At 37.5% G+C, this 27,916-nt stretch overlaps 1 protein-coding gene and 1 long non-coding RNA gene across 5 annotated transcripts; both read right to left on the minus strand.

Moving 5' to 3' along the window:
• LOC125050335 (collagenase-like) lies at positions 1–27,916 on the minus strand. Of its 4 annotated transcripts, none has more exons than XM_047650095.1 (5): positions 27,638–27,916; positions 27,007–27,274; positions 26,491–26,589; positions 888–1,087; positions 1–169 (listed from the first exon to the last, which is right to left on the minus strand). In XM_047650095.1, the coding sequence occupies exons 1-5, from the start codon at positions 27,803–27,805 to the stop codon at positions 65–67; spliced, it is 840 nt and encodes a 279-aa protein (XP_047506051.1). In that variant the 5' UTR covers positions 27,806–27,916; the 3' UTR covers positions 1–64. The 4 variants fall into 4 exon arrangements, with proteins under 4 accessions (XP_047506051.1, XP_047506048.1, XP_047506052.1 ...); XM_047650092.1 differs by lacking the exon at positions 888–1,087 and adding an exon at positions 26,209–26,408 and having other exon boundaries at positions 27,638–27,900; XM_047650096.1 differs by lacking the exons at positions 26,491–26,589; positions 27,007–27,274; positions 27,638–27,916 and adding exons at positions 1,182–1,280; positions 1,712–1,979; positions 2,344–2,563.
• Positions 15,393–16,405, minus strand: LOC125050336. The gene is made up of 2 exons (XR_007117131.1): positions 16,197–16,405; positions 15,393–16,032 (listed from the first exon to the last, which is right to left on the minus strand). It is a non-coding gene; the product is annotated as an uncharacterized LOC125050336 (long non-coding RNA).

The raw sequence follows: 27,916 nt of genomic DNA on the forward strand, positions 1-27,916 counted from the left end.
TAAATTTTGAATAAAACCTACATTAAAGTAAGTCATATATTTATTTTTAAATATTAAATGAATTTTAAAGTTGCGCGTTGATCCATGTAAGGAAAGCCGTAACTCGCGTGTACACGGAAGGCGTGCCTCGTTCACATCCATCACCCAGTCCAAACGATACTATTCCGATCTGGAATAAAAAAATCCCGTGTATAGAGTTACCTAACAAAATATTATATGACTTCAAAAACATTTGTGTAGCTTCGATAGAATCTATGACGATTTAGAATGAATGTCTTTGTTCATACTAAAAGGGAAATCTTTTATAAGCAATGCAAGAGTTGTGTGGTGACACAAATACGCCCCTCAATAATGGAGACCTAGATGACAATTAAGAGGTTGTGACCGATGCTCGGCTGTGTACCAATGAGGTGTCTTTTGTTTATATTTAACACTTGTTCTTATAGGAAAGAACTGTATAACACTGTCAAAACAGTGATGCCAAATTGGGTGTTTTCCCCCCAAATTTAGGGGGAAATAAGACGTCTTCTCTATTCAGAGCTACATTTAATTAGGGGGATTTTAAAGGGCGACTTTATTCAAGTATTTTTCTTATAAAATCACGTGATTATATACAATTTATATTAAGCCTAGAACTCAACCAACAAACCAAACCAAATTTAAACTCCAAAAGTGGCAAGAACTGAAATATCAAAGCTATTTGAAATGACCTATCAAACCGAGTGTACAACAACAATTTTAAGGTATTTGAAGTTGGTTTTGGGGGAACATTCTCTAGAAGTTGGAATCAGCTAGTCAAAATTTGATCAGATAGTACAGCGAGGAGGCTTATTTGTTTTATTATTACTTTAAAGAACACAATGAAATGAACTTTATTTAATACATACCAACATACGCTTATTATTAACAATAGTAGTCAAAGGTCCACCCGAATCACCCTCGCAGGTACCAACTCGCTGTGAGCCATCTGTACATAGATGACTTCCGTGTATGGTAACGTCTGAGAATGATCGTTGACAGACAGCGTTGGTCAGAATTTTAAGGTTGACGTGATGAAGTTGAGTGGTTTTTGGAAATCCGCTTTGAGCTGGAATCAACATTTTGTTGTACTTACAACTACAAATCACAAATTTTTATGCTTTCCTAGCAGTTAATACTAAAATAGTTCATTAGAAACTCACAATCCTTCGTCTTTCCATAACCCGTAGCGGTAGCTGTCACACCAGCGAAAGCGTTATTGACATCCAATATAGTGGGTAGTGGTATTGCTTGAATATTATCTGGAATATATCAGACTCTACATTATTAACATAAAATCAAAAATTATTTTTATCATTTAAACTCAGTTTTCTTAGTCTTAAATTATTGCATATATGGAGTAAAAATTTAGTTCATAATACCAAGTATAATATGAAATACTCGATTGTATTCATAGTTTTAAAGGAAATAAATGATGAGATTAATACATTTTCTAGTTGCCTTTTTGTGACGTAAAAATTAACAAAGAACACACAATAGAAGAATTAGTAAATGTACCACGGCGAGCTCTGATTCAGTAAAAATTTCGCTGTCAGCGGATAAAATAAATGCTAAAGTAGAATTAAAGCATTTTGGTATTTACTTTGTTACCTTCATTATTAAATAAAGAATGATTAATCTAGTTAATCAATTGATAAATCACTGAACCTTGAAAATCACCATAAATACTTACTAGTAAACTGCACTCTAGAAATCCTTACAACCGCAATATCATTAATAATATTCTTAGAATTCCAAGATGGATGGACCACAACGTCACTAGTAGTAAGTCTAGTTCCCCCTGAGAATATAGTAAGAGAACCCAGCACGACGGTAAATGACCTAGCCTGGTTCTTCCCGTCCCACCAACAATGAGCTGCCGTTAATACCCGAGTGTTTGAAACCAGAGCTCCACCACAAATTGACGTCCAGCCAGTCATCAAAGTAGCTAGTATGCCAGCCTATAACAGACGTTTCCTCGTAAGATGAACTTTCTTTGTTATGTGGGTTATGTTTAGTGATGCTTCGGATCACGTAAAATCTTTACGCGCTTTGGATGACTTTAAATCATCCACACGCGAGTGTGATATAAATTTTACAATCAATTTAATTAACCTTAAAATCAGTAAGAATTAATAGAAACATATTCTCCCATAACTGATAAGAATACCTTAAATAGATCACATATATTATAAGATACAATTATCTTTAAAAATATTATATTCATCCTAGGATTGTACTTATATGAAAAAGATATATGAAATGACTCTGTTTTGTTGTTATGCCTCATCTTGCCTTGTGTTAGTATTACTATCAAAATAATACCTGATAAGGATATGTCATAATACTAGGCACTTGATTTCCTCCTATTATCCTCCCTATATTCTCTTGAATCATCAAGTACTCTGCCTGCTTGATACCCACATCCTTATGATACCGAAATGGTACACAAGAACATATATTAAATAAAGCGAAAACTAATAGAAAAATCATCGCACAAACACCAATTAAAAAACTCAACAATGCACTGTTTTGTTAATAATCTATATGATTAATATATCCGTTATCAGTATCAAGATAAAACTGGAAGTATATGCTGCGGGAATGATAAGTACAAATATCTATATGAAAACTATTTTACTTGAAGTTTTGCACTTCATTTTCCGAAACCGAAATTCTTAGCAATTTTAACCGAAATTTACGTCAATATTTAAATATTTTTATCAGTCTTTCTGAATACACTAATTTTGCTATGCACCACATCGTGTAGTTCCAACGCGACTTCATTTAGACTGTCACTGGTATTCTCACATCTCTTATCTCATGATAAGATTCACAGCCGCAACTTAATAAATAATCTCGTATATTAAAAACGCAAAGCTTAGCGCAAAGTGTCGACTCTGAATGTGTGAAAACCTATTCCTATTATTCATATAAGTTTGTTCATTAGTTAATTAAAATAACATGTGATGAGCATGCTACTCATGACATAATTTTTATAAAAAAAATCCTCATCGATTTAAAGGAGTGACGGAGAGTTTATTGCCAGTTCATGAAGTGTAAATTTAATAGCATTTTTAGAAGCATTTTTAGAAGTTATCAATTTAAATAATATTTAGATTTTTTTATGTTCTTCACGTTGATGCATATTAAATTGTGTTTAAAATAAACAAATTAGATTATTAGCAACGTATAAAACGTCTACTAACTTACCGTAGTACCATAATAATTACTGCCCGTAATTAGTATAGACACACCTGGGTGCAAAATTTCAGCGTTCGTCTTACATCGCATCTAGTAGCGATATTTTATTTTTATGGCTAATAATGACATGATATATTTTATCTAATATGAGTATAAAATCAACTTGTTTGAGGAATTACTATCATATTCATTTTATTAAAATATTAATATCTTCTTAGGATAAGGTGAATGTTTATTTGTATCATTAATAAAAACAAATACAAAGAAAAATGTTATAAAGGTCTTTTTAGAATATTTACATTGCTATGTTACGTTCTTAAGCATAACAACATAGTAGATACAGCCTTTAGACAGTCTCATTAAGTTACTTAGTAATTATACAACATTAACAAAGGCACTATTCTGAGTGAACTAATCACTAATCAATACTAATATTATACAGCTGAGGGGTTCGTTTATAGGTCCTTATAGTTTTGTCCCTAATTTTAATTGTCTCTTTATGTCGTGTGTGTATGTTTTAGATTTTGCAGAGACTAACTTCTTGCTAGATTTTCAATAAAAATATAGTACACAAATCACGACCGAATTAAAACTACGTAAGTATCCACGTTAAATACAATAAATAAAATATATATATAAATCCGATAAATAAATAATTACAAAAATCGTTAAACAATATTTCTTAATAAAATTCTAAGTATTTATATCGATAAAATACAAACTACCAAGTTTATAATTAATAAGAGACGCTTGTTATTTATTAATTGAGGTAATTCATCCAATTGGCTTCATCGTATTCTATCACGGCGCACCACCCCACTCTTTGAAATCAGAGTCCGAATACATAAGGACTTTATAGGAAACCCTTCAAAGGGCGTTAGCTAAATTGATTTATCCAAAGGCAATTCTATTCTATTGTCTTCCTTATTAATAGTAGGAACAATAAAATATTTTTTGTATTGAAATATCGTTGTTTAATCGAGTGTAGTGTCAATTGTGTCTATAACGAATTTTACCGTCGGACTTTTTCAACCTCATATGAAATAAAGAAATTGAAAAAGAAAGTTTTTTTTACAATAACATTTTCCCGTCTCGTATAACGAAGATATATTTATGTAAGTATTTCTTCACACTTTTACATCAACAAGTCCTTACCGTTAAAAATCAAGCCCCATGATGATGATGATGAGCCATCATGGAACATCACACACATATTTTAACAAGTTGGTGATCATTCTTTCTGTGTATATTTTTGGGTCTATGACTTGCTGGGTTCTACTGGAATCTATTAATACGAGTTAGTAGGTTTAAAGTACTCTCCTGAACCAAAAGGAATATTAGTCAAAAATCACCTTAGATGAAATGATTATAATATGTAGTGGGATATAGCGTTCATACAGAAGCAATATCTGGTTCCGGCTATACTCTACGAGCATCTAGTATTTACGTGACTAGACACTCCCAGGAGCAATTGATCTTCGGAATAGCAGACAGTAATTTTGGATACAAAGCCACGATAAGGTTGTTTGAAGGTCCGCATTACATGTTATTGATACTTTGAAATATTTGGCGTGTCTCGAGTTTTGAGTGATGCACGATATATCGATGTTATTGATGATTGAAGTAGAAAAGTATAAAGAGCTGAGATTTGTCATAGACAGTAATGTTGTGTTAATAAACTGGGTCTGGGCCACAGATCGCATCCGTTTCTTGGAACATTTCTACTTCATAGACAAGTAGGTGATCAGCTATCAACTGTCGGCTTCCTCAAGACGTTTTCCTTAACCGTACGAGCGAGTATTAGCGCACATAGAAAGTCTATTGGTGCAAGGCTGTGAATCGAACCTTAGAGATGAGAGTCGCTCGCTGAAGCCACTGGGCTAACATTGCTGGAATTAGTATGTATTTATGTACACAGTTTGTATCATAAGTATTCATTGTAATTCATATATTTAGCTGGTAGGTTAGTTAATTTTTTTAAATATTCTATTATAATGGCAGCTATAGTAGCTCTAAGGCCTCAGCCTCTAAGGTTTCAGCGACTATAAGCTTATGTTACTGAAGTAACAGTAGTAGTTCTAGTGATTATCACTGTCCTTTTGACACTGGGATTTGGTCGTAGTGCATTAAAAGAAATTTTAATATTAGCTACGTGAACACACTTTTTCGAGTATTATTTTCTACATTGTGTATCTTATCTTATCTTCTAAATATATAAAACAAAGTCGTGTTAGTTACACCACTTATAACTCAAGATCGGCTGGACCGATGTTAGTTATCTCTTTTTTGGTGGATTCTTCTCCGCTCCGAATAGCAGAATAAGTAATAAAATATCGGATAAGTTATCGAACAAAAATAAATAAATTCATTACGCAAGTAAGTTGACAAAATTACGCATATAAATAACGCGAAATATTGGCGCTAGAGAGAAGAGGCCTAATGTGTAAAACTGCCATTCTTTTTTCGCAATGGCAAGCAGTAAAACACTTTTGTATTTGCAAAAAAAATTGAATGAATGTTATTACCTTAATGAAATTCTAAATTAAGTTTAACTAAAGTTAACACGATATTATTAGACTGTTAGGCGGAACGAAGTTCGCCGGGTCCGCTAGTTTAATATATTTATATTTTGTCGACATCCCACATCACTATGTCATGAACTTAGGCGCCTGTTACAGCTTAGAGCGTTACAAGATGATACGGTATTCCAATTATTTCCAAATGCGTCCTTGAGACGGGATTCGAATTTGATTTTGCCTATAATCTGTGGAAAACATACTTTAGTGTTTATCTAAGCGATTTGTAGGTCAATTTAGAATAGAGCCAAGCTGAAGGAAGGATCAAACTCAAATTCTTGAACGCGGATTCACCAATGTTACCAATTACGTTATGTATCAATATCAACTCTTAAATATATAAGTGTTGGACTTCAGCGTGCGACTTTCATCCCTGAGGTCGTGGGTTCGGCTGTTGCACTATTGCACTTTCTGTCTATGTGTGCATCGAAAACATCGCAAGAAAACCGTCGTTCCACAACTGAGCGTTTTCTAAGGCAGTTTTTGCCGCGCACCACCACTATGTGGAACCAGCTGCCCACTGAAGTATTTCCGAACCAATTCGACTTAGGATCTTCAATAAAAGAGCGTACCAATTCTTGAAAGGCCGCCAACGCACTTGCGAGCCTTCTTTGTGAGTGTCCATGGGCGGCGGTATCACTTAACATCAGGTGAGCCTCCTGCCCGTTTGCCTCCTATTACATTAAAAAAAAACCGGCATGTCTCAAATTCAAAAATCGACGACATATGTCAGCCAGGACAGACCGGATGCAATCTAACGCCAAGACCCATATAGAGTTGTAACGCAACTGGATTATTATTATTTATTCCAGCTTATAACAATTTAATCAAATTTGAACTTCATAAGTAGTAAAGGCCATTTAAACTGATGGGGCGATGGGATAATATTGTCAAATTGCTTAAACTAGACCAAACCTCAAAGTTTTGGTGAAACTTTAATGTTTTGCTATCCTACGCAGTATCACTATTAATTTGAAATATCAATTATTCAAGTTAACATTATCGTATGACCCGTCACTACGGTCTTTATTTATTAACGTGGTGGTATAATTCTTATGTTATAAGTATGTAATAATATTTAAAGTGGATGCCGAGTTACGTGGTGTCGCGTCACAACCCTACTATTTTGGTCTGCCCCTACATTGGTCTGCCGTACCCGCGCTTTTATTATTACTTCAACGTGTATCTCTATGTATACTTTGTCCGTATACAGGTCACCTGAATCCCAAGTTTTGGTTCCCGGCGATGGGATGCATGACCGGGGGGTTTAAACCCGGTCACTAGGGCACCAAAGAGGGGAGCTACCCCTCCTTAAAAATTAAAAGCACCTCAAAGCATGGAAAGTAACGGAAAAGTAAAGACTACCCCAGGAGGGTCAAATCCCTCCCATGACCAAGTGGTCATGGCATCCGGTCCGCATCGTATTCTGGGGGCGGACCACGACCATGCGATAGATCCCAAAAACTCACGACCTGGCAATAATACGGAAATAATGAACAAGCTTACGGACTGTAGCGGGCGGTTGGATGAGTGCTCAGGCGCTTTTGCAACACCTTCTACACAAGGAGAGATTGCAATAAGGGAAAGCAATGAGATCGTCCAGCGCACTTCATGTCCATCACCGGTGCGAAGTGCAACTTGGACCTTCGCCATGGCTGACAATATGAGCTCAGACTCAACAAGCTCCATGTTAAGCATAAGCTCGACACACAATCAACAGAGTCCTCGAGGACTAGGTGAGGCTCCTTGCACCCCAGGGGAGAAGTCGCGCTTCTGGCGACCCCGAAAGAGAACGAGACAGGATGACGAGGAGAGTAGCTGCAGCGACACCCCTATCCTTTCGCACGAACGCACGAAAGCGGGATACCAAAGAGCCCGGAGAGTAGAGAGAGAAAGTGAAGCCGAGGCGGAACTCGCGGCTCTTAACGAGAAACCCACTGAGACAGGTACGGTTGGAAACGCCAGAAGACGCATCGAAGAAAACCTGGCTGCCGTAGAAAAAGTGGCCAGGTGTTCTATGAACCTAAAAGGTACCTTTGTAGCCGCTCTTAAAAAGGCAGTTGTAGCAATCAGAACGGATGCTGATAATCTGGCCGTGCAAACGCTGTCGGATGAAACTCGAGCTCTGCAGCTAGAAAATGAACGCCTCCGTGCACAACTTAATTTACTACAAGGCGAAATGCGCGAGCTGAGGTCGATCTTGCAAGCTCCGAAGGACCACCCAGCTGTCAATGTAGACGAACTGGAGGCTCGGATCCTCCGACAGGTAGGTGAGCATATCAATGCGCAATTTAAGGATCTCGGGTCAAGGCCCAACTTGGAGACGCCAGCCCTTCCCCTTCCGACTGAGAGTAAAAAGAGCAAAAAAGGTAAGGCGAAACCACCTTCCAAATCACCGATGTCAGCTGCAGCTTCGAAAACAAAACGGGGAAAGGCAACCGTGCAGACGCTTGCCGTTGGAAATAATGAGCAAAACCGTTTGGCAAACGCGCCGAGGATGGAAATGTTTGAAAGAAATACACCTGTCTCCTCTCCCGCTAGTGCCATTGTATTGCCACACTCCTGGCCCTCGCTGACCACCACCAATGAAGAAAATTGGACGATGGTTACTAAAAAAAGGCAAAAGGCGGCAAAGGCGACGCAAAAAAATGTGAGAGCTCCAAAGTCGGCAACATCGAAGGCTGAAAAGCCCCCACCCAGGACACTGCCCAAGCTAAAGGCACCTCGTACCGCTGCAATTGTGCTCACTTTGTCTAAAGACGCTGAAGCTAAGGGTGTTACCTACGCCGCTGCCCTAAAAGAAGCACGGGCTAAAATAGATCTGAAGGAGGCTGGAATTGAGGGCGTTAAGTTTCGCCGAGCGGCAACAGGAGCCACGATAATTCAGATCCCCGGAGCCGGCAGTGGGGAAAAAGCCGATACCTTAGCCAACCGACTCAAAACAGTACTGAGTGACAGCGGAATCAAGATTACACGGCCCGTCCGATGCGCCGATGTCCGCATCTCTGGCCTGGACGACTCTATTACAGCGGATGAATTGCGCGAGGCGATTGCGGCGAAGGGAGAGTGCCCGGCTGATCAAATAAGGATCAGCCGTATACGACACGATAGATCGGGTCTTGGCGCAGCGTGGGCTAACTGCCCCGTAACGGCCGCCAAAAAACTCTTAGCGGGGCGTTTCTTTGTCGGATGGGTTGCGGCAAATATTAGTGTTGCAAAGCCAAGAGAGCTACGGTGTTTTCGCTGCTTACAAATCGGGCACGTAGCTAGCCGCTGCATGTCCGATACTGATCGTAGCCAACTGTGTTTTCGCTGCGGTCAAGCCGGTCACAGGGCAGCCTCCTGCAGTGAAAAACCCAAGTGCCTACTCTGCGACGAGGCCGGTAGGAAAGCGGATCACAGGCTAGGTGGCAACAGCTGCACAGCTCCCAGTGTGAGGGTACCCAGGCGCCGCTCGTCACCTAAAAAAAAGACGCCCGCAAAGTCTCCGCGCAACAATGCGCGTATGGAGGTCATAGAAACCGCAGCAAATTAACATGGCCCTACGGTTTCTTCAGAGCAACCTAAACCACTGCGCTGCTGCACAAGACCTACTGTACCAGAGTCTAGCGCAGTGGAATATCAACGTTGGTATAATTTCCGAGCCCTACTCAATACCCGAAAAAGCGAACTGGGTTGGCGACCTCGACGGTCTGGCCGCAATTATCGTTACACCGGCAGATGGCTCGCCCTGCATTGGTCCAGTTCGAAAAGGCCACGGCTATGTGGCAGCAAAGTTGGGTAGCAAAATGTGTATCGCGAGTACCTACTTCTCCCCCAATCGCTCGCTGGCTGAATTTGAAGCCTTCCTAAACGAACTGGGAAGCCTGGTGCAATGGAGCCATCCGAGACATTTAGTCATCGCTGGGGATCTGAATGCAAAGTCTGTGGCCTGGGGTTCACAGGTGTCCAGCCCACGAGGAAAAGCGTTGGTGGACTGGGCAGCAGCGCATTGTTTGGTAGTGGCTAACAGGGGCTCTGAAGCTACGTGTGTTCGAACAAACGGAGAATCTATTGTGGATGTGACGTTCACGAGCCCCCATCTTTCGTGCCGTGTTCAGGACTGGGAGGTCCTGACGGGGGTTGAGACGCTTTCGGACCACCGGTATATCCGCTTCCGCACTCTCTCTCCGTCGGCCAATCCTAGCTCGGACCCGTCAGAACTGGGCCCAAAATGGGCACTTGGGAGTCTTAACAAGGAACAGGCGGAATTGGCTACGATTGTGCAGGCCTGGTGCCCGATCCCAGCCTCCGTAGATCCAGAGGAAGAGGCAGAGTGGTTTCGTGGCGCAATGACTTGCATCGCGGATGCTGCAATGCAAAGAAGACGCCCTGGAGCTCACCGGACCAGTGTATTCTGGTGGTCGGCAGAACTCGCCCAGTTGCGGATTGCTTGTGTAGCAGCTCGTCGAGGCTACACCAGGACTCGCAGAAGGCGACCAATTCGCATAGAAGAGGAAAAACAAGCATATAGCGTATACCGAGATGCAAAACTGGCGCTGCGAATAGGTATCGCCGAAGCAAAAAAGAAAGCATGGCAAGAACTGCTTGACACCCTGGAGCGGGATCCCTGGGGACGCCCGTATCAGATTGTCACAAACAAGCTGCGCTCGTGGGCCCCGCCACTCACGAAAAACATGGAGCCGGAACTGCTCAGCACAGTGGTTGCGGAACTTTTTCCTGAACGCGACGCCTTGAGCTCCCCACATGAGACGACCACGGAACACAGTGTCACAGTGTCTGAAGTATCTCCTTCGGAGCTGAAGACAGCAATAACACGCATGACCACTAAAAAAACTGCACCTGGTCCCGATGGCATGCACGGACGAGTGTTAGCTCTGGCCCTCGACGCTGGTCTTGACATGCGCTTTCGAGGCCTACTCACGAAATGTCTTAGAAATGGCCTCTTTCCGTCGACATGGAAGACTGGGTTGCTAGTTCTTCTAAAAAAAGGTGGAAAACCTACAGAGTCACCATCAGCGTATCGACCTATAGTTCTCCTAGATGAAGCCGGCAAGCTCTTCGAGCGTATTATTGCCGGTCGGATTTACAATCATTTGGAAACTATAGGACCAAACATACATGAGGCTCAATTTGGCTTCCGGAAACATAGGTCAACGATCGACGCAATTGCGCGCCTGCGAAGCGTCTGCGAGGAGCAGGTGTCACGGGGCAGAGTGGTTTTCGCGGTATCGTTAGACATCGCGAACGCTTTCAATTCCTTGCCATGGGACTGTATCGCGGACGGTCTTCGCCACCACGGCTTACCGGCCTATATAAGAAAATGTGTAGCATCGTACCTCAACGGCCGCCGTGTTATCTTCCCGAAACAAAATGGCATAGGGAGTCACCTCATCAAGTGCGGCGTCCCACAAGGCTCGGTTCTTGGCCCCCTTCTTTGGAACATAGGTTACGACAGGGTGCTGCGAGCGAAACTACTCCCTGGAGTGTCAACTATATGCTATGCAGACGACACCCTCGTGGTCGCTATTGGAGAAGATTTTAAGGAAGCGCGCCTCCGAGCGACAGCTGGAGTAGCTCGGGTGGTTTCTGAAATCAAGAAGCTCGGCCTTGTTGTCGCCCTTCAGAAATCAGAAGCTATATGCTTCTACGGCCACAGAAAAGCTCCACCTCAAGACGTAGACATCATCGTCGGCGGAGTAGCTATCCGGGTCGGTACTACGCTCAAATACCTTGGGCTGATTCTTGACCCACGGTGGACTTTCAGACCACACTTCGTGGCACTTGCCCCTAAGCTCACCGCCACCGCAAACATGCTCTCGCGCATAATGCCAAACCTCGGCGGGCCGAGTGGGGGCTGTCGCCTCTTATACGCAAATGCGATCCGGGCAAAAGCACTGTACGGGTGTCCCATATGGGCCGACAAACTGACCGGGTACAATCGCACAATACTCAGGCAGTCGCAGCGAGTGGTCGCTGCCAGGGTTGCGAGGGCGTACCGCACTGTGTCTTATGACGCAGTGTGTGTTATAGCCGGTACCGCGCCATGGCATCTCGATGCGGCTGCTTTTAGCGAAGTATATTGGAGGAGGGCCGAAGCTCGGGAAAAAGGGGATAACCCCACACTGGAACAATTAAACGCGTGGCGAGCCTTAGAAGACCAGGAATTGTTAGTAGAGTGGGAAAGAGAGCTGGCGGATGCGAGTGCCGGTAAATATACTACCGAAGCCCTCAGACCTTTGCTTCAACTTTGGGTAAAGAGGCGCTGGGGTCACCTCAGCTATCGACTTGTGCAGATGCTGTCCGGACACGGATGTTTTGGTAGCTATCTGCACAAAGTAGTAGGGTGTGAGGAGTCACCAACCTGTCACCACTGTGTCGGAGACAGCCGGGACGACGCCCTGCATACACTTAGGGACTGCCCAGCATGGGAAGCGGAAAGGAGACCTTTGTTAGATGCCCTCCAGGGCGAGGACGCAATTCTGCCAAACGTAGTGAAAGCCATATTGAGCGCAGGAAATGACGGCTCGTGGAAAATCTTCTACAATTTCTGCGAGTCGGTCATGAAAGTCAAAGAAGAAGCGGGAAGAACCAGGGAGCTTTGTCCCGGAACCCGTCCGCGGCGGCGAAAGAAACCGCAGGCCCGTCAAATCCTCGCCACCTAAAGAGTGCCCAAGCGGGGAAGCAGGGGTCCATGCGTTCAAAAGAAGGGATGGTGATCCATCCCTGCAAGCACTGGACCCGATCTCCCCTAGCTATTCCTAAAAGCGTATGGCCCGATCTGTGAAGGATACTTGCTGTGTCAAGTATCTTCACAAATCAACAATGGGCGGGGAGAGGCGGACACAACCGCCGCATCGCATGTCGGGAAGCGGATAAGGCTCTGCTGTTACCGCATCCCTCCTAAGGCGATTGTTGGTGGCGCCTTGGGGTTTTAGTGGGTATGCACATTCGCGAGTCCCACATAACCCTCCCGCACTAAGCAGTCGCACCGCGGTGGGGTATGCGCAATGCATTTCCCCAAGTAAAAAAAAAAAAAAAAAAAAAAAAAAAAGCCAGGACAGACCGGATGCAATCTAACGCCAAGACCCATATAGAGTTGTAACGCAACTGGATTATTATTATTTATTCCAGCTTATAACAATTTAATCAAATTTGAACTTCATAAGTAGTAAAGGCCATTTAAACTGATGGGGCGATGGGATAATATTGTCAAATTGCTTAAACTAGACCAAACCTCAAAGTTTTGGTGAAACTTTAATGTTTTGCTATCCTACGCAGTATCACTATTAATTTGAAATATCAATTATTCAAGTTAACATTATCGTATGACCCGTCACTACGGTCTTTATTTATTAACGTGGTGGTATAATTGTTATGTTATAAGTATGTAATAATATTTAAAGTGGATGCCGAGTTACGTGGTGTCGCGTCACAACCCTACTATTTTTGTGTTAAATAAAAGTGTATTTGAAGTAAGAATTTCAGTTTTAACAAATACTCCTTTAACAGAGGCCGAAATTTACTCGTGTAATATTGAAAGCAAACATATGTAACATAACATAATTTTTGTTATTACATAAACATTATTCAATTTTGTTTATTAATCTTGTCGTTTAAGGGCTTATTAGGTATTAAAAGAAATTCCTTACCCAAAGATTCAGATAACTTTTAGAGTATTGTGAAAATCACCATTTGACAGACATACACACATAGGCTCTAGCCAATTTACTTATGATATTTAACCTTGGAATCGTTATTTTCATAATACATAGTACAGTGTAACCTCAAAAAATTTTAATATATTCGAAAAAATTATAATATTGTAGATTTAACACAAAACCCATTCATTCATGCTCTCTCTATAACGAAGAAATATTTTCATACTTAGACATCAACAACATACTTAAGTGTATTTTTTTTTATAATCAGATTACAAAACTATCCTATTGAGGTGCCGAAATTTCTAAAAAGACTCCTGAGGTCATAAACAGCCGTCTCGCCTTTGTTATTGTTCATTGCATTAACACGTCAGCCCATTATTCTTAGATTACATTGCCTGTAAAAAAATTTAGTCTCAGTTACTAAACGCACAGTTTTCACCTATTTATTATATATATAAACTATTGTAATTGGTTAAATTTGTTGGTGTGGTGTTTTTTTTTCTCTTTTTATATCGACAACTCTCTATAACGAAGACAATTTTTGGAACCACGAAATACGTTATAAAGAGTTTACACTGTATATTCACTTACATCTTAAGGTCATTCTTGGCACATATATAATATTTTTTCATCCAAAACAAATCGTAACTTATGTCACAGCCCGCTACTGTGATATTATGAAAATTAGCAGAGCATTTGTATTCTAGCTACTGAACAAACACAAGATTAATATTCAATGTCGGCAACGCAGCCTAAAGTTATAGTTATTTGCCTTTCATCAAGATCGCGAGATTGTTCTCCTTATCTTAATTCTTGTATATGGTTACATTATATAAAATGTAATCTCACTTTTGATACTAACTTAAGTCTCCGTAACTGGATCATTTAGTATATTTTGTATACAACTTTTTAAGTAATTGTTATTAAGCAAAAGCGCCTAGCAAAATGACAAAGATAAATAAAGTGATTTACTGTCTGTTTTAGGTAAACACCAATTGTATTAAAAAGAAAATATGTTCAGAATAATTAGATTTGGATTACTGATAGTTTGACTTAAGTTGAAATATAGCTATAAAAATTATTCCTGATTAAAAAATAGATAATATATTCATAATTTGGAAATTACTCACACGGCATTCCATATATATCAAATAGCTTATGGTGTACTCTAAATAGGCCATGGTATGACAACTTTAAATTAAACAATGATAAACACAAGTTTTATTATTAAATTAAATAATAAAGAAACGAGCAACGAGCTTTGAAGAATGTTATTACACTCGTCAGAAAACCTTGTTGCTAATTGAATTTTATGTACCATGCAATGTGTAAAATAAGAGAAAATATCAGAATTTAAAGTAAAGTTTCTCTAACATAAATTTTCTTTCCACGAGTGACAGTCTGAGGCGACAACTTACCACTTCAATTTATTGCGATTTTAAACAGCACTCTCCTATCTTTTTAACATTCTTACACCGTTTAGTATAGGAAAGTAGTCACGTTTTGTGTTAGTGAAGCTATTTCTATTTATTTATTAAATAAATCAGTGGCGCTACAACCTCTTTTGGTCTGGGCCTCAGATTTCTGAATCTGTTTCTTGATCATTTTTCAATCTAACAGGCAAGTAGGTGATCAGCCTCCAGTGCCTGACACACGACGTCGACTTTTGGGGTCTTAGACATTTCGGTTTCCTCACGATACTTTCCTTCACCGTTCGAGTGAATGTTAAATGCGCATATAGACAGAAATTCCATTGGTGCACAGCCGGTAATCGAACCTACGACCTCAGGGATGAGAGTCGCGCGCTGAAGCCACTAGGCCAACATTGCTCTATTTATTTATTATTTGTGCCAATATAATGTAGCTAGTCAAGTAGTGGGTCCGCGAAAAAGGGTTTTTAAAAACTTAAAGTTAAAATGAGTACAACCGGTCCGATTTGAGGTCCGTTTAATACTAAATATTACAAGTATTCTATTATATTTATATCCTATTCTTAAAGGCCTACGTGACCGTTGTGCTGACACATTGTTCTCACGCTCTACAAGGAAACGTTACTTAGTAAGAACTAAGAGTGGTTCGTAAATCATGTAAGAGTGGTTCGTAAATCATGTAACAGCACTTCAGCTATTGAAATATAAAGGATCTTTGTACTACTATGTTGCAATGGTTTTTGTTTATATAAAATATAATTATCCTATGGTGGTGACACACGGGATTATATAACTCCTCCCTCCTTAAGAGCGAAATTATCAGGGGATTGCACATGCAAATTCTGATTATTTCGCCACTGCAACATATTAATAATCTTATTTTTATAAAAAACACAACAATTAGCAAAATACAATAAAAGAGTGCCTAAACTAATGCTTTTCACTTTCACTGAATTGCCCATTTCACTATCACTATCTATGTTAAGTTGTTTCAGCATGTAAGACATGTGTTGCAGGTCACTAAGGTCCATTCCTTGTAAGTTTACTGGATTCTGATTTTCCTTAGAGTTCACTGGTGGCTGTAACTCCAGCAGCTTAATGGATGGGATACGTTCTGATGACATATTTTCTGTATGAACACTGTTGATGTAATTGATGTTGAGATCGCAGGGTTAATCTATAGTAATTATATATGTTCCCTTTATAGAGTTTCGGCTTATCTCATTTTTGCAATTCTTTTGAATAATGATTTGATTACGGGTGTATAATATTCATCTATTAGTTGATATTTTTTGTACCTTTACCTCTTCTATAATTACTGTATTCTGGTAACAGTTGGATGGGTTTTCCTTGAAGGTCATCAACTCCTCAATGGATGTCGTTTCAGGATACGGTGCCCCTGTTTTCTTGTGTGCAGAGATAATTTTCCTCAGAGACTTGTTTGCAAGGCTGTATAAGCGGTAAGTATGTTACACCTTTCACCAGGATATAGGGATATTTAGGAATGATTATTAAGGTTTGGTTTTTAGGGTCATGAAAGATAGGTAAGGGATACATTTTATTCTAACTATAAGTTGAATTGGTTATTAAAGCTACCTCTAATACAAAAGTTATTTTCCTGTCTATCATGTATGATTTAACATTAATCGTATCTTCTAATTTAACTAAATTATCCCAAGTGGGTGGATACATAAAATTTTCTGACTGTGATATATAAATTAAAATTTGTAATAAATGTGTAAAACATTGGTTTTGGTGAAAGCCAAAGCAGTTTCTAATTCGCTTATTTTTTATATAAAGCGTTCTAAAATTACTTACAAAAAGATTATATAAACTTAAAACATATGTAGAGTATACTGCATTATTTTCTTTAGTACTTATGTCTTTTAACATTTTTTTTTACACGTTTTAGTCTTTCGTCCATATTTTTTTTTTTTGAGTTATTGTGTAATATTTCTGATGAATTAATGAGTCCATCTAACATTTTGAAAACAACTGTTAAACGCTTGTTTGTGGAAATTTTGTTGATTACCTAATTGATTTATTAACTGTTCATATCGTTGAGCATCTTCCTGATCTAAGTTTCCAGTTATCATTTTAATAATAGAGCCTAGAGGGTTCAATATTCCTCTTCGTACTCGGTGTGAAGGGATTATTTGCCTAATCTTTTCAGTAGTTATTCTTTGCAAATACTCTACTAGTTCCCTAATTCCTAAAAATTCTTTAAACTAAGGCTTATCATCACTTACTAAAATTACTATATTTCCTATTGTTATATCCTAATTCCATCAGTAGGCCATTTAAATCTAATACCTTAAAAATAAGCCAGTTATCCTGTTGGATGAAGGCTGTTCCCTGTCTTACGGATCCCTGGATTGTTTTCAACCTTTTGAAGTTGAAGGCCCAAGCTGGGGCTCGTGAGTGTCATCATGATCACTAAGCACCACCTTTGAAGGTCGTTTTATGTTTTTAATTTTTACCTTTTTGTGTTTACCTCTAATTGTAATAGGGATGGTGTTTCTTTCAGGTTTTCCTGTAACTATGGCCTTTTCAAAACAAGGTTTGTCCTTACTTCTGCGAGTGTTTATTAATTTTGTGTAAATTGTTTTCACTTCTGGCAACGGGACGTCGGATTCGCCACCGCGTTTTTCTCTAGAGTTTTCCTTAAACGTTAACATTTTATCAGATATGTATTTGTATAAAACTTTTATTCTTTTGGCGTGATCTTTAATTAATTTTTGCAAGTATCGTTTCTCGAAGTCTATATTGAATGCGTTTTCAGAATCTACATGGCCAAACACTACTTCAAACGGTGTTAAAGTTGTTACAGTATGAATCGCATTATTATATGCCATGATGAGTGATATAATAGATGCGGCGTCGGTAGATTGTTGTTCGTATTTTGTCAGTCTGTTAATTTCAATTAAGGTGGAATGAAAACGTTCAACTATTCCCATTGAATTAGGGTTCCTAGGCGTGCCGATATGTATTTGGATTTTATAGAGTGACATCATTACTCTCAATAGATCGTTGTTGAATTCAGTACCAGGGTCGCAGCTTATTTTCTTAGGTATGCCGTAAAATAAAAAGTATTTTATTAGTGCGCGGATAACGTCTGGTGTTCCTTTACTAGCAATATCAATTGCCTGTAATAGTTTGCTAAAAGCGTCAACTAAGGTGAGGTATCTTTTTCCTTCGATACTAAATATATCTATAAATAATTCCTGGGATGGGGCATCTTGCGTTTGAGTTAACTGTAAATATGGTTTCAAAGGCTTTCGGTCATATTTCATTTGTTTACAGGCTTCACAAGAATTAATTACTGCTGATATAGTTTCTTTCATGTTATTCCAAAAGAAGTGTCGCCTGATGCGTGTAAAAGTTTCTTGAATACCTCTGTGACAGGTTTTTCCGAGATGAAATTTCAGAATAACGGCTTTCTGTTTATTTTCATCGTCAATAAAAACGATTTTTTCCATACACTCATAAAATTGAATTGATCCACCTTTAAAAAGCCTAATTACCATGTTGCTGAATTGTTTGCGATGTTCCGTATTTCCGAAATATATAAAATATTTCTTTTTGGGTTTTATGTATTCTTTCAGGAATTGTTTGATTAAATAATTACACAATTACTCAATAATTTTAGCTCACAGAATTTGATGTGAATCTAAACTTATACTTACTTTAGGGGTTGCAGAATTTCATGCACTAACCTACTTACTTCTATGTTTCTTTAATTTACTTATTACAATTTACATTTATATGAATTTAACTCTAACAAAGTCTTAAAACTATCGTTAAGATGAGAGATGTCGATCTCAAAATAACAAAAGAAAAGTGGAGAGGGCTGGATTTGAAAGGTGAAAAGGTGACTTACCAGTACATCGCTGCCTCAACACTCGCACAAAACACCCTTAACGCTTTTGGATTTTCGTTCTTGACAAATTTATTTGTTCTTTTGAATAGCCGTTTTTAGCAATCGCGACGTAGTTTCCCCTTTTTAGGTAAGCAGAATTTGATGCTCGAACCGATAATTGAGAAGTACGTGCAGCTAGAGCGACTATCCTGTCCTCAGCGCCAGTCAAGTAGTGGGTCCGCGAAAAAGGGTTTTTAAAAACTTAAAGTTAAAATGAGTACAACCGGTCCGATTTGAGGTCCGTTTAATACTAAATATTACAAGTATTCTATTATATTTATATCCTATTCTTAAAGGCCTACGTGACCGTTGTGCTGACACATTGTTCTCACGCTCTACAAGGAAACGTTACTTAGTAAGAACTAAGAGTGGTTCGTAAATCATGTAAGAGTGGTTCGTAAATCATGTAACAGCACTTCAGCTATTGAAATATAAAGGATCTTTGTACTACTATGTTGCAATGGTTTTTGTTTATATAAAATATAATTATCCTATGGTGGTGACACACGGGATTATATAACTAGCTACACACACGGAATTTTAGTGCACAAAATCGTTTTATTGAACATTTTGTTTTTACTCAGAACGTCAACATATCCGTGGTATCAGTGTGCGTTGGTAAGCTTTTATAAATAATGCCATCGCATTTTATTTGTAAATAAAGTATTTGTAGTTATAATTCATTTTACTTAGTAAAAATAGTTATAAACAACGAATATAAACTTCTAATGATCGAGATGCATTGCTCCAAAGTGAAGGTTTACATAATAATATAAAGGAATTAAAACAATTGAACTACAAAGATACATTTTACTGTTTATAAAACGCTAATATATTTATTCCCGACCTTTATTGTCATTGTCATCATCAACCGCCCATTCATTCACACACATTTCGACAATTAAATAAATTACCTTATCATCTAAGCGCTTTCTATATTTCAAGTACATTAACTTTTAGTATTTGTTAGGCCAAAATCGTATGCAGATTTCAAGTTGCAGACTTGGGACGAACGTTTTTTGTGTAAAGTTTGGCACATTATCCGGACGTTGCCTGTCTGGGCCGGATGGCATGTTTGGATATGGTTTCAGCATGTTTAACCACAACAAAACATTTACAGGTTACCCAACATTTTACTATCAATATTAAATGGTACTAAATCTTGTAACGATAGGATGGCCAAACATTTTCTTACGGGTATATTTTTACGGAAGTATTCTATTCAAAGAAGGGTTCGCCAATGGACATTATAATAAAATAATAACTATTACTAAGTAACAGAATTATTACAAACTATAATTGTGTGATTTAAAGCGCAAGAAATATAAATGATAATTATCGCAATATTTTGGAAAAGATCTATATTTGACGTATCGTAATAAATAAGATACCTCAATAAATATCTTTTCACAACTGAGCGTTTCTTAAGGCAATGTCTGCCGCGCACCACCACTATGTAGAACCAGCTGCCCATCGAAGTATTTCCGTACCAATTCGACTTAGGGTCCGTCAAGAAAAGAGCGTATCAATTCTTAAAAGCTTCTGAGCCTTTTGGCAGTGCGAGTGTCCATGGGCGGCGGTATCACTTAACATCAGATGAGCCTCCTGCCCGTTTGCCTCTTGTAACATAAAAAAGATAAAAAAGAAAAAGAAAACTATACAGGATTAAACAACTCGGTTTGTATATTCTCTCGTGCGAATCGAGTATATACATAGTGTTACGGACAACGAACAATGTAATTTAAAATGCTGGTGAACGAAGCTAGCAGCCAGATGTTGTTCCAGGAAACGGTCGGCGGGTGCGCAGGTAGCGGAAGGGTCAGCCGGTCCCTTTTACCAGCGTGTAGCTTTAGGCCTTAGTTTAAGTTATTATTTGTTTAGTTAGATAGACTTACGCAGCCATGCCGACGGACGTTAGTCATAAGCTTGCTTGGCTTTGTAATTTTGTTTGACCATCACTCGACCAATAAACGGAACATTTACAACTCCACTTCGAGTTTAATTTCGAGAGTACGGCGGTGGTTCAGATAGATATCAAAATAATATCAAAGTCAAAATAACTTTATTCATATATGTAAACAAGCACGCTTATGAACGTCTGAAAAGAAGTTAAATTAATTCTAAATTTACATTTAATACCAGTTCGCAAGTCAAGGGCGTAGAACGGGCAAGAAGAATTGGCAAAAAACTCTCCGCCACTTTTTTTCATCGCTAAGTTTTGAGTCATACAAATTGTTTGAACTGGTGCAAATCAATCCTAAGGATTAGGATCATTTAAATATTCGTTAAATTTATAAAATGCTTTATTGATTAATTTACGTTATAAGTTCGTTTTAAATTTCCAAATAAGGATGGTTTATTTGGTGGTTTATTTCCTGGAGCCTGGTTTGTCATACGCTTAAATTTGTTCTGTTTCGAGTATTATACTGGTGAAACTCACACTTAGTTTTAAAATCGTTTATTTATTTGTACGTACAACAAGGTTTCAAAACCAGATAGTGTCATAATATTTAATTCCTTAAACTTATTCCGTACCGACTCCCATGGAGAAACACAACAAATACTCCAAACAGCCCGCTTCTGCAGCGCCAATATGTATTGAACCTCTGCTGTGAAAGAAGCTATGATACACAATTTTGGCCGTGTATATCTCTTTCCAATACGACCTATACATATGTATAGGTCGTTAGTTTACTAGCATTATCTATATATGGATATTTTAAACGTCATTTTAATTTTCCAATGGCTTTGTTATTGCGTTTTTGCCAACTTTTTACCGGTATAAGTTCCACCTTGATTAATTTGCCCTTTTTTAAAATTATTTTTGTATTTTTATTTATAAAAAGTTTTAATGAACAAAGTTTTGATTTATCGAACAAAAAAGTTTAGAAAATATAAAAACGGTTTCTAACGGATTTTTAACCGACCACTAAACACTTAGACGTTCCCTCGGATTCTAGTAATCCATAGAGGGAGACGTAGGCTTCCCACGTGACTCCAATACGTTTATTAACAAACATATACTAATTTTGTAACGGTGGTAACTTCGCATAGTGGATGCGTATAAAACGAGTATAAAGTATTTTTTACACGCTTTATATTAGCTTCACCTGTATGTATGTATGTAACCGACTCCTTCGGACTCGATTTTGACCCACTTTAAACGGACAGATTTTATTCAAATTTTGCGCACCTGTCAAAGATCGATGACAATGCAATAATCCGAAAAAAAAAAATAAACTAAAAAATAAATAATAGTTAAAAAAACTAAAAAACACGCTTTTAAAGCACATCAAACTAAAAGTGTCATATTTTTCGTCTATAGAGCACCCAATACCAGTATTTTTTGTTCATTACCATTTTTAGCCTAAATTAGGAATTATTTTTCACTTTTTAGTTTGATGTGCATTAAAAGCGTGTTTTTTAGTTTTTTTTAACTATTATTTATTCCATATAAATATCCCACTAATCCTTGTCCTTACCACTATAATCCAAATGTGATCATATTAACCCAATATCGCAGTTAATTCGTATTGTAGATATTGTGGCTTGAATTTCACGTATAAGAGATGGATTGTGGAACTGGATCTGTCGGTGGGGCGTGGAATTTGTTTGTCGCGATTGAATGTGGTTGCTCGCTGCATCTCAAGAATTATGACGGAGTGCAGAATATCGCACTTTGTTGAATTTATTATTAAAATTGACAAATCGTACTAAGTTTCAAATAAGAGTGTGGGTAGGTTTGTTTGATTGTTAACGTTCTATTCTTCTTCGTTTTGTTAAAAAAATAACATGACAGTCGTATTGTGGATACTACATATTGCGGAGTTTCAGTATGATTTCTACGCAGTGAGCGGGAACTGAACATGCACAAGCTTCGTCCGTAAATATATAAGATATATTTTACCTATAGATTAACAATATAGGGGAAGGTGGGGACCCTTCGTACGGTTTTCACATTTTATTTTTTTCTTTTTTTCTTTTTCCATGAATCTATCACCTGATAGCTTAAATTTATAGCCTAACTATCTGAGATTCAAATAAAAAAATGACAAATGATTTCATCCGATGTTTCAACCATAATTATGATTTAAACTAAATCTGGAATACGTACGAATCTGCCCCATCAACGGGGCACCTTCGTACAGTGTCGGGGGTACCTTCTTACGCTGTGGGGTAGTTCAAAATTCATTTATTAGCAATGAAATTAAACACAAAAATAAAGATTTAACTTCTATTAAACAAAAATAAAATACTTTTCTTATGTAAAAGAAAATTTAATTAGTTAGGTATCTTAAATTTAGATTTACATTTTTTACTCTTTGGTGTGGACTAGAACTTCTTATTTTCGGGTGTGGCAGTATAAATTCGTGGTTTTCCTGGCCGTCATCGTCATTTTGTTTGTTTTATTACTTCTTACAGAATGCGAATAGGGTCGAAATGCCTCTGGTGTCAAAACTGACTTCGAAGGAACTACTATTTGATGGATTGGTAAATTATTCACAGCATCTGGTTCACAAGCATCAAAATCAACCTTAGTCAAGATGCCTTAACAGTAGTGTAATATGTAGAAAGTCGATGTATGAAAAAGACAGTTCGCGTCGACAAATTTTTATACAAATTTAGTTGTACAATTCGTTCAAATGTGCCCCATCTAGTGCTGTCCGAATGTACCCCACTTACTGAATAACAACAAAATATAACTTATTTTAATATTAATAGGAAAACGTCATAAATTAAGTATTGAAGACGTATCTTAAGTATATTTTGCTAGTTACTGATAGAATACTCTACACGAAAACTTATTTTATCTACGGTGACAAGACATAAAAACATAGATCAAAAAATTACTTACCGAGCGCGAAAACATGTCCATGCCTGTAACTTCACTCTCATCGGTGGGAATTTCACGAAACTTCGTTGATGTATAGTTGGTACCTCGACTCATGCACACATACAAAAGCAAGACTGTACTTTGTTTCGTTCAAGTTTTATTTTGACTGTATGAATGTGCCCCGCGTACGAAGGGTAACGATCTTCCCCTATATTGATAATTTTTAATTTGAATAAATATTATATCATTCCATCAGATTGGAAATGGAATGATCGAAACTCGTTCTATTAGTCTTTCGTTACATCAGTATACTACTGAAAACGGCTTTTACATTCAATAAAGTTAGAAAATATATTCTGCATCAAAGCACTAAAAATTCAGATTCCATTGCTACTTTAACATAGAAATTTCTACAGATTATAACGTACCAGCAAACAGTTAAACAGAGAATATTTAACCGCTAGATAAGGCTAGCTCACATCACAGAGAACAAAGCAACATATTAATCTTTTCATTTTATTATCACTCGATAAGGATTATAAGATGAAGAACGCACAAGAAAAAATCTATCAAATATGTTGAACAAAATCAGATGACTCACGCGTCTGCACAGAGCTCTATCAACAAAGACGTTGCGTTTACTACTTATGACATTAACAGATGTCACCAGCATATACACTATACAGTTTAGAGTAGAGATATTGTATAGTGCTTTTCATGAAAGAAGTCCCGCGGATATTTTTGGAACTAAATTTGACAGGTCGGCAATGTTGTCATTCGTCGATGTTATCAAGTTCGTTTGTTGTGGTAGATTTTTGTGAATTTTTAACTAGCTTAGTGCATTTTAAATATTGATTACAATGCCAAAAGTTGTAAAAAGTTCGGCTCGAGAAATTATATTAAAGGTGAAAGAGTTCTGTGAAGCGGAACATAAGAATCAAGGTGTTTTAATACAACTAAACAATGTTCGGAAGAGAATTGCCGCCATAACAGGTACTTTTTAGAGTTGCCATTTAATATTTTTTTGCTGTATTGATGGGACTTTTATGATATAAATTCGTTTTTGCGACAAAATTGAACAAATACATAACGTGATGAAACTAGGTAACTGAAATTAAAACATATATTACATAAGCATTATAAACTTAAAGTTATTATTATTTTTAGTTGTTCATAATTTATTTGCAGGTGTGTCAGAAATAACTATAACAAGAATTACAAACGAAGGTATAACAGCGGTGTGTACTTCGAAAAAAATTGTAACCCAACAATTATGCAATAAAACTCTGAATAAAAAATTGTATTGCTTTTCTTTACCCTATTTTCTCAACTTTTCCCTGTAAGTAGGTAGAACACCGCTAATATAAGTAAATAAATATGTATATACTTTTTACATAACAGAAATATTGTTTCTTCGAAGTATGCAGAAAATAATATTACTTGATAAATTACATCTGCTAAATGTAAATAAAATAGGTACATTTTTTACTCATAAATGGCAACATTACGTCATGCGATTGCAGCGCCGCGTCTGGGGGACTTCTTTCGTGAAAAGGACTTTACATCGGAATTTTAAGCGTCCGATATCGTATCGTAGAGTATTTTTATGAATAAAATATCATGGGTAAATGTTGAATAAAACTTTTATTTCAGTAAATCATATATTTGTTTTGAAATATAGCATAATGAATGAATTTCTAAAGTTGAGCGTTGATCCATGTACGGAACTCCGTTACTCTCGTGTACACGGAGGGCGTGCCTCGTTCACATCCATCGCCCAGTCCAAACGATACTATTCCGATCTGGAATCAAATATGCCCGTGTATAGAGTTTATGCCTAGCAATATATTATATGATTTCAAAAAAACATTTGTGTAGCCTTCGATACAAGCTATGGCAATTTAGAATTAATGTCCTTGTTCTTACTAAAAAGGGAAATCAATGCTAGGGTTTTGTGCGACGACACAAATACGACCGTAAACAATGAACACTTAGATGATAATGTCAAAGTCAAAGTCAAAAATCATTTATTCATATTTATATTCACACTTATGAACGTCAAAATATATATATATATATATTATATATGAAATGCTTCTAATTTTACATTTACTGCCAGTTCTCAAACCAAGGGCGTAGACCGGAAGAGCAATAAACTCTCCGCCACTCTTTTTTATCGCCAAGTTTTTTGTTTTCCACAACGTTTGTAAGGATTGGATACAACCATTACACCATGTTCCACATGTATGACATCTTAAGTTATAAAATAAATTAAAAACAAACATTTGTCCTCTATCAGCAGGAGGCATGGTAAAATAGGAGCACTCACTTATATTCTCGTGGGGTTATTTATTAATTAAGAGGTAATGTAACTGATGCCTGGCTGTGTACCAATGAGGTTTTTTTAATACTTGTTTTAACGGGAAAGTACTGTAAACGGAGTCAAACTTCGATCAAGTACAAATGCCAACCCGTTAAGTCAGCGTGGAGGCTTATTTGTTTTATTATTACGTTATAGGACGCAATGAAATAAATAAAGACACGAATCTTGGTTAATACATACCAACATGCGCTTATTATTGACAATAGTTGTCAATGGTCCACCCGAATCACCCTCGCAAGTACCAACTCGCTGAGATCCATCTGTACATAGATGACTTTTATGTATGGTGACGCCTGAGAATGTTCGTTGACACACAGCGTTGGTCAAAACTTTAAGGTTGACGTGCTGCAGTGAAGTAGTTTTTGGAAATCCTTTTTGAGCTGGAAACGACAATATTTTGTTACTACAAGAAATTACTAATTTTTTATCTTTCGTAGCAGTTTTTAAACATTAAAAACTTACAATCCTTCGTCTTTCCATAACCCGTAGCGGTAGCTGTCACTCCAGCAAAAGCGTTATTAACATCTGATACAGAGGGTAGCGGTATTGCTTGAATATTATCTGGAATATATCAGAATATACATACATTATTAATGTTGGGAATTAATACAAAATTCAAACGATTTAAACTCAGTTTATCTTTATTGTTGCATATGTGGAGTAAAAATTTAGTTCATAATAGCTAGTATAATATGAAATACGCAATTGTACTCATAGTTTTAAAGGAAGTTAATTATTAGATAAATAAATTGTCTAGTTGCCTTATTGTGACGTAAAAGGCTAACAAAGAACACACAATAGAAGAATTAGTAAATGTACCACGTCGAGCTCTGTTTCAGTAAAAATTTCGCTGTCAGCGGATAAAATAAATGCTACTTTTAATAATAAACTTGTTCTCATAGTTATTAAATAAATTATTTTCATCTAGTTAATAAATTGAACCGGTTACAGTACGTGAAAATCACCATAAATACTTACTAGTAAACTGCACTCTGGAAATTCTAACAACCGCAATATCATTAGTAATATCCTTATCATTCCATGATGGATGCACTACAACGTCACTAGTAGTAAGTCTAGTTCCCCCTGAGAATATAGTTAGAGAACCCAGCACAACGGTAAATGACCTAGCCTGGTTCTCCCCATCCCACCAACAATGTGCTGCCGTTAATACCCGAGTGTTTGAAACCAGAGCTCCACCACAAATGGACTGAAGTCCTTTTGTCAAAGTAGCTACTATTCCAGCCTAGAACAGACATTCCAATAAAAAATTGAGTCAAGATGAACTTTCTTTGTTATGTATATTATGTTTAGTGATACTTCGGATGACGTAAAATGATAAGGCTTATTCTATTTGATTATATTTGACTTTGAATCAACCAATTGTGAGGGTGACATTAATTTTACAATTATTATTAATTACCCTTAGAAATCAGTAAGAATCAAACACAGACATAACTAATAAAAATTACATAAATAGATCACATTAATATTCACACAATGCAATTAAAAACAGTTAATTAAGATACAATTATCTTTAAAAAATATTTATTTATTGCTTGTGTTTTTTGTTATACATCGTCTCGCCTCGTCTTATTATTAATAGTACCTGATAAGGATATGTCGCAACACTAGGCACTTGATTTCCTCCTATTATCCTTCCCATCGTCTCCTGAATCATCAAGTGCTCTGCCTGCTTGATACCCACATCCTTATGATACCGAAATGGTATACAAGAACATACATTGAATAAAGCGAAAGCTAATAGAAAAATCATCGTACAAACACCAATTAAAAAACTCAACAATGCAGTGATTCGTTAAAAATATATTCGATTAATATAGCCCAATTTTATCTTGATATTGACAACAAAATCAAGATATAATTG

The sequence above is a fragment of the Pieris napi genome, chromosome 6, assembly GCF_905475465.1.
Source record: "Pieris napi chromosome 6, ilPieNapi1.2, whole genome shotgun sequence".
Taxonomy (NCBI): Eukaryota; Metazoa; Arthropoda; class Insecta; order Lepidoptera; family Pieridae; genus Pieris; species Pieris napi.